At 37.3% G+C, this 12,704-nt stretch overlaps 4 protein-coding genes across 5 annotated transcripts; 2 read left to right on the top strand and 2 right to left on the bottom strand.

Annotated features, from left to right (window-relative positions):
* Nucleotides 1–1,445: 1,445 nt before the first annotated feature.
* LOC124453125 (frizzled-like) lies at nucleotides 1,446–3,639 on the bottom strand. Its single transcript, XM_047003878.1, has 3 exons — nucleotides 3,447–3,639; nucleotides 2,292–2,450; nucleotides 1,446–1,900 (listed from the first exon to the last, which is right to left on the bottom strand). The coding sequence occupies exons 1-3, from the start codon at nucleotides 3,546–3,548 to the stop codon at nucleotides 1,685–1,687; spliced, it is 477 nt and encodes a 158-aa protein (XP_046859834.1). The 5' UTR covers nucleotides 3,549–3,639; the 3' UTR covers nucleotides 1,446–1,684.
* Nucleotides 3,640–4,586: 947 nt separating this feature from the next.
* On the bottom strand, nucleotides 4,587–5,872 carry LOC124453126 (prefoldin subunit 1-like). Its single transcript, XM_047003879.1, has 4 exons — nucleotides 5,823–5,872; nucleotides 5,531–5,697; nucleotides 5,342–5,426; nucleotides 4,587–4,791 (listed from the first exon to the last, which is right to left on the bottom strand). The coding sequence occupies exons 1-4, from the start codon at nucleotides 5,856–5,858 to the stop codon at nucleotides 4,711–4,713; spliced, it is 369 nt and encodes a 122-aa protein (XP_046859835.1). The 5' UTR covers nucleotides 5,859–5,872; the 3' UTR covers nucleotides 4,587–4,710.
* LOC124453124 lies at nucleotides 5,749–9,791 on the top strand. 2 transcript variants are annotated; one of them, XM_047003877.1, is made up of 5 exons: nucleotides 5,749–6,265; nucleotides 6,972–7,185; nucleotides 8,323–8,523; nucleotides 9,047–9,184; nucleotides 9,358–9,791. In XM_047003877.1, exons 1-5 carry the CDS (start codon nucleotides 5,912–5,914, stop codon nucleotides 9,573–9,575), a joined length of 1,125 nt encoding a protein of 374 aa, XP_046859833.1. In that variant the 5' UTR covers nucleotides 5,749–5,911; the 3' UTR covers nucleotides 9,576–9,791. The 2 variants fall into 2 exon arrangements, with proteins under 2 accessions (XP_046859833.1, XP_046859832.1); XM_047003876.1 differs by having other exon boundaries at nucleotides 5,752–6,265; nucleotides 9,337–9,791.
* A 129-nt stretch (nucleotides 9,792–9,920) lies between these two features.
* On the top strand, nucleotides 9,921–11,001 carry LOC124453324 (60S ribosomal protein L12-like). The gene is made up of 5 exons (XM_047004126.1): nucleotides 9,921–10,079; nucleotides 10,169–10,242; nucleotides 10,348–10,528; nucleotides 10,630–10,826; nucleotides 10,950–11,001. Exons 1-5 carry the CDS (start codon nucleotides 10,043–10,045, stop codon nucleotides 10,956–10,958), a joined length of 498 nt encoding a protein of 165 aa, XP_046860082.1. The 5' UTR covers nucleotides 9,921–10,042; the 3' UTR covers nucleotides 10,959–11,001.
* Nucleotides 11,002–12,704: the final 1,703 nt, after the last annotated feature.

Raw genomic sequence — 12,704 nt, 5'->3', positions numbered from 1 at the left:
CATTCAAAGATTTGGGTCCAATGAATGAAAGTCATGTAGACAGTGGGTGATTTTCGTTCTAAACTTGTGTTTTGTCTGTCGTATAAAATGTCTCTCGAACAAACGACACCATGCTGGTGTAAAATGATTTAATTTAAACTGTCGTGAAATGTATAAAGCAAACTCTTTCATTCTGTAAAACTTAAATCACACGTAATCAACCGTTGTCATTAGGTGATTTTTCGCCTATATTACAACACTATTCAGCTTGCCTTACTAAGGTAGTAGTGACTGATAAGACCTGAGAAGTACTCAACCTGAAGGAATTTACACTAAGTACTCTACACATACCATGTTCGCCATTCGGGAAATAACACTATTGCCATTGAATAAGGAATAGACAGAAGGTCTGTCTCGTTGTTGTGCAACCCGGTGCTGTATACGTAATCAGATTATTTGCAACGGTTAGTCACCTCCGTGCTTCTATTGGTCATACAAGGGAATCTACTGGCTGTCATGCACATGCGTGATAAAATATGCGGAGCACAAGAAATTTCAATGAAGTGGATCTTCTTTCTATTCCTTATACTGTTGCAATAAGCTATACACTTGGTCGTTCTACAGAGTGTTTCAACAAATCACTTGATAATGATGTTAAGTCCTTGTAAACATCTTGAATCGGATTTCGGATTAGACTTGGATTTTCCCCGGAAGTAGAACGCGCGTATAACTACCAAGTGTGTTGTTTTTCTTGAAGCATCCCATTGATGCGCAAGTCTGGGTAGTGCATGCAGGTCGATGGTTTTAGGCGATTTGTTACTCATCAATTCTTGTAATTATTTAAGTGCACGAGTGATAAATTTGTTCCAGAATCTTGATGTTTTCATCACCATGCTTGGTTGCGCCTCAAGTTTCGCCCATTCAACGTTGATTATCGACACAAAGAAATGGAATGCAAACTCTTTTTTTTCTTTTCGACTTACTCCACATATTTCTTGAAGCGTCACACATATAAAAAGCCAAGTGACGTAACCAGCCCGCTACGTAAATGCCCCCCCTGGTTTTGCTGTGTAGAGTTTAGATTTCATTTCTTATGCACACGACTACTGCGCAAATATATATTTTGCTACATTATACTTTAGATAGGGGGCGGAGGACTGTGTTCTCCCAGTGTGAACCCTTAGCAGTTACGCCCCTGTTTCAGGACACCAATAATCGTTTCGTTAGAAATCTTTCGCTTTCACAGAGAAGCATAGGAATATCAGCATAAAGCAGGACTAAATAAGTGGCTTGCTAGCTGTGCTTGCTAGGCTAGTGATGAAACTCAATACGAGAATGTTACACGATTTGACACGGAATAATCACTTAGAGAAAAGTTCAGAACCCCTGCTGAGGAGAGGGTTGGCTTCTCGACACACGAAGTTTGACCTTTAGGATTCGCCTGGAACGCAACAACCGTTAATGCATTTCAAAAATCAAACTATTTTATTAACTTAATACTTCCTATACTATAGTTTACATCAAATATATTACTCCTTTTTAAAATTCTCGATACCATTTTTACGATCCCCATACTTAATGTACGGGAATCCGTAACTGTTACGTAACATTTTTCTTTCGTGACAAAATAAAGTTCGACATTCCTGTATTTTGCTATGTTCTCGCGCGATCCAATTATTATATATCATGTACTCCTCGTTCGTAGTTAACTGAACGATGTGCTGCTTTTAGATGACTTTGCTTGACGGTTTCTGCCAAAACAAACTGATTGTTTGGCTTGCTTCGGGAATTTATTGCAATTCAACTCCTTCGGCCATTTTGCTCTTTTAAAAAGCTCTATCATTTTTTTGGAACAACTCGCTTTGACTGTCTTACACATACGACGACACGGTGGGACCATAATACTGTATGATGTGCACACCTGTAGGCACCGAAATAAATGAATTCAATTATTCTGTTGCATCGTTATACAATGGCATATGTAGTATATTATACTTATGTGTCTTTGCCATGGTAGGCATTGCTATGGACTATAAGGTGTTATCATGACCAATGTTGATAATATTCATACGAAGAACATTTACTGTAGTATTCTGACTATCATGTTTAATATGAAAACAAGCCGGCTATGTAGTTTACATGCTGTGTAGCAGGAACGGTGCATTGGAGTTAAGTCGAGACATATCTTCCCGTTTTCCCACATCATTCAGAACATCAGTCTGTGATTTTCGAATTTCGTAATCTGGCGCATGCAAACGTATTTCCTGGAACAAGATTTCAGGCAATTATTTTCATCTAACCAAATTTCTTACCGGTACGTAGTAAGAGCAGATAAAGTAGATAAGATCCTTCGAACAACCAGAATCAAGCAGTGGCTGAAGCGTTTTGATTGTCTGTTGTGCTTCTTGTTGGCTGCGATGCTTGGCAAAGTTTGGAAAGACGGTTGCATTGTAGCCGAGATCTGCGCACGTCTGAAAAAACAAACATTTGTGTTTACTTCAACAGACATCTTTACCGGTATGGGGAGACTAAAAACAGACAGATTATCTTATCTCCTATTTCTAGAATGTTCTGGTTTCAAAGAAACCGACGTCACTCGTTTTGCTTGGCTATACCAAGCACATCGTTGTACAATTTAGATTGTTTCGGGTATTGTTCTCTTGATTTACGACGATTTGTTGTTGAATTCAATAGAGCATTCCAGTTTTTACATTCCACGCCTTACCAATAATCGTTTGTTAAAAAAAATAAAAATTTACTGACTTTATTTCTAAGAGTCGCGTTCAAATGTATATCTCAGTTTTTTTGCCGATTTTTCTAAACGTGTTTAATTACAATAACCCTGTATATGCAAGGCCTTGCATCGTATAAATTCCAGTTATTCCTCAGCATGTTCCGTTCTATTTGATGCCTCGTGATTGTAAACAACCAATCAAAATCACTAGAATTTAAGAAGACGCTCCGTAAAAAAAATCGTATGTTTTCAAGATTTGTCGGCTTTTAAATCTGGCTCATTTGAGGTTGGCTGGGGTGTTATCGTCGGCTCAGTTGGCTTTAGGAAATATTAACGTCTGCCTTGCTAATTACAATCTAATAATATCACAATACCTAGATCGTGCCTTTTTAATCTAACTTTTCGATTGTATATGACTATGCAATAAAAATGTCGAGCACATGGGAATTATGGAGCTATAACCTTATACTAAAAAAATTCTTGAAACCAAGTCGAACCGCGCATTTCGTTGCTGCACAAATGAAATATTTCAAATATGAAGACGGCAAAAGCTAACGAGTGTTTTAATTGCCCCGAGGACATCGTGTTCATTACTTTGGTGGTTACATAAGGTGCGTCGTATTTGCACGGGGCACTGGAAAAACGAGACCTGTTGCACGAAATTGCCTCGAACTTTGTATCGGCTATTTCATTGTGGACTAAACATTCCACTCGCTTACGGTTAAACATTCACCTTAATTTTCAACGGCTCGCATTTATAGATGACTCCGGTGTTTGTTCCCTTCCATAAACTCAGTACAACGAATACAAGTGCTAAAGATGCGAAGCTCTTCATCTTTCTTTTTTTTTCTCTCTCGACGTTTTATGTGGTTGAAGTCTTCCTTTCTCCTTCTCCAGTGGAACTGTGTAGTGAATAATGTTTCTGACGAGTTCATCCGCCTCTTTTATATGCGAGGGGTTACGTTCTCCTGTGCGTCAGTCTCCACTTGACCTCTTCGTTTAAATCGCCTTCGGAATTTGCCACGCTTATCGCGAAAATCAGTTAAGTTTTGAAGTGGGAGCTTGTGGGAGATAGCAATCGCCTTTTCTCACGGTGTTTTGTAAGACACAATTGCCGTATGGCCATGAAAGGTTATACAAAGCACACATACGACATTGAGTCCACTTCAAAATGAAAAATACATTGTATAGCACGTAGCAAGTCTGATCCGATTTTGTTTATTGCTCATTTGGGTCGATAATAATGTGGAACAATTTACAAACAAATTTCCGAAACGTATTTTGCAAATTACAAAATACTTTGATGAAAGAAACAGTACTTAGCAGTTTCGCATAACCGAAATATTTTATGGCATGGCAAAAATTTAGTCAAGTTTCAATGAAGAGTGTTCCACACTTGATACAAGTATGCTGGCTTTCAGACAATAAACGTAGATCAATTGAGTAGCACGCAGTTTAATTGATCTGGTAAAATCTCTAATTGCGGTTTATTAAGTAGCTAGTCTGATTAATTTTCTGTACGTTAGCCAAAAGGAGCACACTGCGTAAAGTAGTAAAACTTTTGCCGCGCGTGACGCACGATCGATCATACGTGCAAACGATTCATTTATAGCGCCCCTTGCTTGGAACTTTCGAATCGTCATTTTGTTGCATTCGGTCTTATAACCGAAATGTCGTTTTACGCTCGTGGGTGTCAACTTTGCGATTTCGATGAAAAAAGTTCGAGTTGAAAGAATGACGGAGGTGGATCGAGAGAGAGACGCAAAGTTAATTATCGGAACTTGCGGTAGACTAAGTGTCATCTTAATGACGTTCCATCATGATACTAATGGTAATGTTATACGGTTTAACAAATTAACCATAATTGTCGCAATTTATCTTGGTTTACTTTAATAAATAGTGCGAAAACTGCTCTCGTCTTGCCAAACGAAATTTCTAATTATACGCTTTAATCCGCCGAAAAGCTGGCACTATACAATCTTATGATGGAATTGTGTTTATTTATGTCTCGTGGCCACCATTTCTCTTATGTTATTCTGGTGTTCTTGTATCTTGCCCTCCAAGTGCTTCTTGTTGCCCTGAAATTGAACAGAAAACACACAAATTAATAAAAAAGTGCATGTGTCTGCCCGGCACGTTTACCCCACGATAGGAAACAGACGGCCTGTCGAATTAGCTATAAACTACGCCCAGGAAGCCATTCCTTAAAATTACCTTTCTCAAGAAAAGTCTTATTCATCTTTTTGGGCAGTAGTTTTGTCGCAACGCGAAAATCAAGATGGACGTTTTAGAATTGAAAAATAAAATGTGCAATGTGTATCGATTAAAAATAGAAATATCTTATTTATAGCTGAACGTCATTGCGTTGTAAAAAACAAAAACAAGAAAAAATCAAGAACAGAATAAAAGAAGGCATCTAAAAAAAAGGACTTAGCATTTCTAATTATATCAAACTGATTTGATGGCCAAGTCGAAATGACTTTGACTGAATGCCAGAGTGGAAGACCGAGAATTTGAGAGCTAAATTTGACGTCCTACTTAAAGGGCTGAATTAACCTTCGGAATTTAATTGAAGGCCAAGTTGAGAAGGATGGCTGCGGACTATTGTCTATTACAATTCACGTTAACCTCAATTGTTTTAACTTTGACTTCTGCTGCCCGTATTTTCTCTTCTATATTCCCTAGGATAATATCCATCGGCTGTTGCAAGAACCTTAATAACAAAAAGAGTTACGCCATGTTAGAAATTATAACCGACTAATGATAATCGTGAGAATCATGTCTAGCAAGGCAAGGATTATCTTGTGGTTTAATTACATCCTTCCAATGGATTCGTAGGTCTTTGTCTCCGGCTCTAGGCCATTTATTTCCTCTTGAGTCAACTTTTCCCGTTTAATTGTCCCTTTTAACTGTTCAATCTGCATTTCCGATATCTTCATTTTCTGAGTCGATTCCAACATCAAAGTTTGCAAATCTTGAAAAGCCTAGAATTTAAAGTATCGTCGTTAATTGCTATGATTTCGCCGAAGTTGAAATACATGTATATGAGTGGCGTTTATTTTTGTACATGCCGAACCAAATAAGCAAAATATCAAAGAGTAACAGTGACCTTTTTAAGGTCTTGATCTAGCTGAGGATCCGCCATCTTGGAAATTAATTTACTTTAGTTACCAGTCTTTCGGTTTCTCCTCTTGAAAAATGGCGCTCTGTTTTAAATTGATAGTGAAATGTAAGGTGTTTTCTTTTAGAAATTATGGTTGTATTGCTCGTCATATCACTTCGGCATCTGACAGAAGTGTTTTAGAAAGATCAACATTGTTTATATTCAATCAAAAAGTGCAGAACTTTGGTCGTTTAAACATTTTTTGTGATAATATTGGCGTTCGAGTTTCTTCAACTAGCTTGTGGCAAGAAAATCATGCCACCACAGCCAGGGCATTTCTGGCCGCAAAATGTGACGACGAGGTTGCTGTTTCAAAGGAATTAGAAAATATTAAAAAGTATTTTGACTGGCAGGTGATTCATACGGAACAAGGATTATCGGAAATCACGGTAAACTTTAGTCTGCTAATGTTGTTTCAACTGTTGTTCTACGTCTTTAAGGTTGTTTTAAGAGCGTTAGGGTATGTGTTTATTTGGTTTAATGGCTTTTTAGGCGGGATATTTATAAGGTTGATGTATTGGCTTGATAGGTGGGGTAGATTTAATGGCTTGGTAGAGGGTTCAGGGGGGTATGTAGGGAAGATGTTTAGCTTATTGTGTAGGGAATATGTATGTTTGGTGTAATGGCTTTGTTGGTGGGAAATACTCTTATGCATTTTATTGCCAAATAACATTTAACTGCCTTATAAGTGTATGGTTGTATTGTTCAGGCTCGTGAGCTGTTTTAATAAGGGAACAATACATTTTTTCTGTTTTTACCAAGAATCTTGCCGATTAGTAAAGGAAGTAGAAGATTAAAATTCTTGCCATTGTAGGGCACAGATTAATTTGTTTTTCCTGATAAAACTATAGCTTAATAGTTGTCGAGTAAGTTATAAGATTTTTATCATGAGTCATTAACTGCTTTTTTTTACCATTCCTTTAAAATTTTTTTTATGTTGAACGTAAGCATTGATCCTGTTCCTTCTTATTTCCAAATCATCTTGTTTTCCTGCCAGAACTTAAATTTCATCAAACAAATTTTTTATGTAATTTTATTATTTAACGTATATCTTGAGTTGAGTATTTTTTTTGTAATATAATTTTATCCCCGTAGATTAAAAATTGCCGAAGCAAAGAAACATTGCTTCGGAAAAATGTTGCATTGGTGATCGAGGTGCCTCACTCCTACAACATATTCTTGAAAAATGCCTCCAAAATTCCTGTTGTTGTCGAGAAACTTGAGAACAATAAGGTAGAAATCCTGTCACTAGGTGATTGTATTCTCTCTCAACTCAAGAGTCACTCAGTCAAAGTTAACTCTGAATCAGGTTGGTGTTTTGTGTTGTTGTTAATTTATATATGAATCGTACTTTTTTGACACAAGAGTCAGGAAAGTAATGTAAGACACTGCATCAGTAACATAACTGTGGCTTTGATTTTTTTGCATTACATTTTTTTTTGTACTTTCTTTGATGTACCGTAATTCTGGAAATGGGGATGATCGAAGTATGTATTTTCTGGCGAGCCTCGCGTTATCTGTCGATTTTGACGAAAAACATGGCTTATACGGGGTTATTCGGTGGTTTGAGTACTGCTCTTTTGAATTCTTTGATTAGTATGAGATTCGGCAGGCAGCGCTGGGAGTTAAATACAGTTATTTGAGCACGTTATTTGGGGTTGTTTAGCGTAGATTGTATCACATATAAACGAACGTGATAGGATTAATCTCAACAATTTGCTTTGAAATATGTCGCAAAAGATTAGTTTTTTCCGAAAAAGCGTGACTTATCTCTAAACTTCAAAAGAGCACGCGGTCAGCTACTGGTATTCACGAAATGCCTTTTAATACCGTATTAAAAAGGCCAAGATCATTGTGATTTTTAAGTTTGATGATCCCAATCTTTGGTTAGTATCTACGGGTTATACGATCTTGCAGGATGTATGTTGACTATTTTTTTTCAAAAATAATGCGTTTCGTTCCTGTGCGCGGGTTGCACGCCAGAAGATACAGCGAATCTCTGTATCTGGCCATTTCTCTCCGTTTCTTTTTGCTGGGTTAGACGACGTTGGACTTTTTTTTGATAAAGTCCGTTGCTTACATATCGGGGGTTAGGAGATTTTTTGGAAGTGTAGCTACTTCATTCTGAGGCTAACTAGAAAGTTAACTTGTGGGGGGGTGGGGTGGAGAAGGATGGTATTTAATCATAAATTCAGTTTCCTCCTACTAATTTCTTTTGAAAGTCAATTCCCCTTAAAAAAGAAATCAGTCAGGCACAAATGCGTATATGAATCTTCACACCACCCCACCTCTTCAATTAACGTTCTACCTACGTCCGTGACGTCTTTAAACACAAATCACGCCGATTGCCTTTGCTTAACTCGCCTGGTATTTTAACAGTTTTTGTAAAAAAAATGGCACACACTCCAAGTAAATCTATCCTTGCCTTTTTGTTTTGTTGCTTTAGGTAATATAGTTAGTAGATCGTCACTGATCGGTGATCTCGAGTTGAAAACATGTGGAAACGGTTTTATAAACTTGAGAAAGATTCAGGGAAATAAATTTGAGATGAGCACCGAGCATGGCAGAGTTGGTGTCTCCAGTTTATATGGAACTCACGTAACGATTTCCACATCACGTGGTCATGTTGATATTGGCGATGCTCATGGTGAGTTAGTTCAAGAACGAAAAACACAGGTTGTCTTTAAAATCGATTATATCGATTTTAACTATTGTGCAATATGTAAAACTCGTTTAAGGGCGTTGAATAGTTTTTGGTATGATTTAAAATTTGCAATGTGAACCTGCCTGATCCGCACATTTGCAATCGTTGGCCAAGCTAAAGACAATTATTTAAACGTTATTTCGATGAACCACGGATAATAAATCGAAGTTGTAAATGAAATTTATGAATTCTGCGTTGATTTTCACATGATTTTTGTCTAGGGGGAATGACATGCGCAAAGATGTCGATAATTTAAAAAAGCACGACTAAGGAAAGACGCTTAAGCACGCGACATATTTTTGATAAGACCTCGAGAGAGACGTTTTAAACACAAATTGGCAAACAATCAAATTATTTTTTGGCAACTTCTTGGTGTTTTGATAGCTGATGTTTCAGAGCAGCAGGAAGCCCTCTCTTTTGTAAAAATTTGGGTTTGGTATAAGTCAAACATTTGTTTTTATTGTAGGTGAGATTGAAGTAAAAAGTCAATCTGGAGATATATGTTGTAAATCACTCTCTGGACATTTGACTGCCACGACCGAAGATGGGAACATTAATACTAAATTGACCTCAAATGCCAGCATAGATGCACTCAGCTTAATAGGTTTGTTATCATTCTCATTTTTGTCTTACAGGATTCTGTCCAGACACAAGCTTTTTAGCAAATGTTCCCCGAGTAGATACTTCAATTACCTCTTAACTTTGAAAATTTTCAATTCTCGCGAGTCGTTTATCTTATTATTTGATGGGACACAGGAAATGCAACAATTAAACTAGATCCCAATTTGGCCTGCGAATTTCGTCTTTCATCGAAGAAATTGCATATTTCAAATGATCTACACTTGTTTAAATCATCTAAAGAAGCGAAGGATGATGAAAACATTTTTATCGGGCGAACCCATGATAGAACATGCGAGCATCGTGTCAATGTAAGGTGTCCCAAAGGAAAAATTGATGCATTTCAAGAGAATTGGTTCAATTGGCAGGAATTGTGAAGAGTGAGTTTTTGATTGGCTGTAGTATTTTCTATATTTTATAATTGGATCAGACTGGTGGTAATTCTTTGCTCTGTGATTATATGAAATTGATCCCGAATCCAGTAATTGTTGACATGTCATCTACTGTTGATTTAGATTTTTCCGCAGAAATGAGATTGAAATTGTTATAAAATATCAATAACTGTTAATAAATAAAATGAAATTTACCCAGTATCCGCGTAACGTGCTCTTTGAAATTTTTATGAATAAATTGCGTCATATTTGTGACGTCATAAGGACCGGGCATTCGTACGACCGGAGTTTCTTCTCGGTAGCTTTGAATACCGGGTATTCGTACCCATACTTTCTTTTCGAAAATCGCAGGATCATCTGCTCAATCGTAGAAATTTTCCTCAGAATTTGAAGGTTTTTTCGGAGGTTTTTTTGTCCATCGATTCTGAATCTGTGGCAATCGACAATCAATAATGCCACCAAAATTCGACCCGAATGAAATCAAAATAGGTAGGTGAATATTTTTTCAATTATTGCTTTTTGAAATGTTACATATCGTGATGTTTATTTCTAAAGAAATTACGTGCTCTAACTTCTAGTGTGTCTGAGGTGCACCGGTGGTGAAGTTGGAGCGACATCATCTTTAGCTCCTAAGATCGGTCCCTTAGGCTTAGTAAGTCGCGAGGAATTCAAATGTCTAAATCTTGCACGCTTGAATCAAAATGTGTGTTATTAGTTGTCATGTTTACAAGGTATGTTGCTCTTTTGCTCCATGCAGTCACCCAAAAAAGTCGGTGATGATATTGCCAAGTCGACTCAAGATTGGAAGGGTTTAAAGGTGACAGTACAGTTGACCATCCAGAATCGACAAGCAAAAATATCTGTGCTTCCTAGTGCTGCATCCTTAATCATCAAGTACCTTAAGGAACCACCGCGAGATCGCAAGAAAGTAAAGAATAGTGAGTGTTATAATCATGCATTACACATCTCTGATGTGTTTTGAATATCAGTTCTGTGTTCAAATTAGACTTCAACTGTTTGTATGTCTTAAATTGTGTAGTAAAACATGATGGCAACCTTTCAATGTCAGATATCCTGGACATTGCTCGACAAATGCATAGCCGATCGATTTCACGTAATCTTGCTGGAACTGTGAAGCAAATGTTGGGAACAGCTCAGTCTGTAGGCTGTACTGTTGAAGGTGAACCTCCACACGACATTATTGATAAAATTAATGAAGGAGAAATAGACATCCCGGTAAGAGTTCACTTGATTTTCCAATAAAAGAATAATTGATAAGATTACTGAAGTGGCTATCAACATCTCAGTATGATTTTAATTGGCTTTCCAGGAATAATTCTTGTTTTATTTGTTTTACAGGAGGAATGAGGATCATTTCATATTTGGGTTGTAAATAAAATATGAAAATTGATGTATGTTTGTTGTTTGTTTTTTTTTGTTTGTCTCATAACTTGATTAACTTCATTCAGCCTATATCAAAACCGGACTAAACATGGCTTATTCACATAGCTGGAGAAAGATGACAACTGGAAGTTATACTTGTGTCGAAAAATGCTTGTCATCTTAACTAGACTATGTGATAATGATGGTTGAATTTTCCCATTTACACATGATTAATGCACTGCTCAATGGTATATTACCATAAGGCATAGGCATTGGTTGTTGAAATTGACTTTACGTCAATGTGGAGTCTATTCTGGCATGTGTGTTAGGCTGCTGTGGGGAAAATTTATCCAAGCTGCTGTGAGGCTAGTCCACGATAGTGTCATCTTCAAATCATTTTTTCACAACCTGTGAGCAGCAGTGTGTGTCACTGTCTTCTGAAAAAATCAACAATCCTTTTCTTTGGGAACATAAGTGCAATTTCACAAATAAAGATGTGGCCTGGGGGACCTGGACTATCAAGTCTGTCGTTAACAGTAAATTATCTAATAAATTCTTGGGGTGTTTGGTAAATGCTAGCAGTTCCGAGGGAGGCCATTGGTGCTAGATAGATGAAAGGTGTTTATAGACGACTTGCCTTGTTTACATTTTGCTGCCAGGCAGATTTGTTTGACTGCATTTAGACAATACGAGGAACAATGGTTACCCTCTCTTGGGATCAATCTGCCTTCCAACAAATCTAAAACAAGGCAAGTCATCAATTCCATCTTTATTTAGTTTGAAAAAATGTAAACAAAACTCGGACTAAATCAAGGGCAGGTATTTGCTTATTGAGTGGTTAATTTTCATTTGAATGTTGGCGACCTATGCCATTGTTACATAGGTATTTTATATTTAAATATAGCAGTTATAATTTATTTTCCTGAATCCTTGATCTCTTACTGGACAAAATATGTGGTTTCTTAGCCTAATCAACAACCCACACTAATAATTTTGAACCATTTGTGAATGGTGATATTCATTAGAGGGGTGTCCAATACAAACTCATTCTCCAAAGGGGGGGGGGGCATTTAATAGAAACGAGGCGATTTTTTGATAAGGGGCGTTTACTCTGACAAACATTTCGTTTTCGTCATTTCTTTTCTGTCATCGCCATCACGTTAAAGTGTAAGTTTGACATAATTTTCTATAAGTTTCTCTTCAGCCATTGTGACACAAGCTCTGTTATCATCCCTATTGTGGTAACCTTCAACTTGTTTGTTTTTCTACTGTTCGGTTTCCGCTGGCTTCTTTACTTGTAGGGAATAGTTAAACGTACTGTTAACTTTTAAGTATCCTTCGTGTTGTGGAAATGGAGGCATGCTCTGCGTGCTAGTTCTGCATCGCAATTTTTTCCTCATGGAGCCGTTTTCAAAGGATCAACTTTTCATCTCTTGTTTTCTTCGTGATTTTAATGCTTGCAAACCTGTCTGTAAGTTGCTTCCTCTTCAGCATGTCACTATAACGTTTTAAGTGTTACCGACGTCACGAACAATCTTCTGCTGTATAAGAATGTATGCCTTATAACCCCCCACCCCCCTTCCACCCAAACACAAAATTATCAACTTCACGAGCAATCTTCTTTTGTAGAAGAATGTAAGCCTTACAAATCTCCCACCCCCCTACTCAAACACAAAATTAAGAGCTTCACGAGCAATCTTTTTTAGAAGAATGTAAGCCTTACAACCCCCC

The sequence above is a fragment of the Xenia sp. Carnegie-2017 genome, unplaced genomic scaffold (assembly GCF_021976095.1).
Source record: "Xenia sp. Carnegie-2017 unplaced genomic scaffold, XeniaSp_v1 HiC_scaffold_25, whole genome shotgun sequence".
Taxonomy (NCBI): Eukaryota; Metazoa; Cnidaria; class Anthozoa; order Malacalcyonacea; family Xeniidae; genus Xenia; species Xenia sp. Carnegie-2017.
The sequence above is the reverse complement of the archived record's forward strand: the minus strand, read 5'-3'. Positions and strand labels throughout refer to the sequence as shown.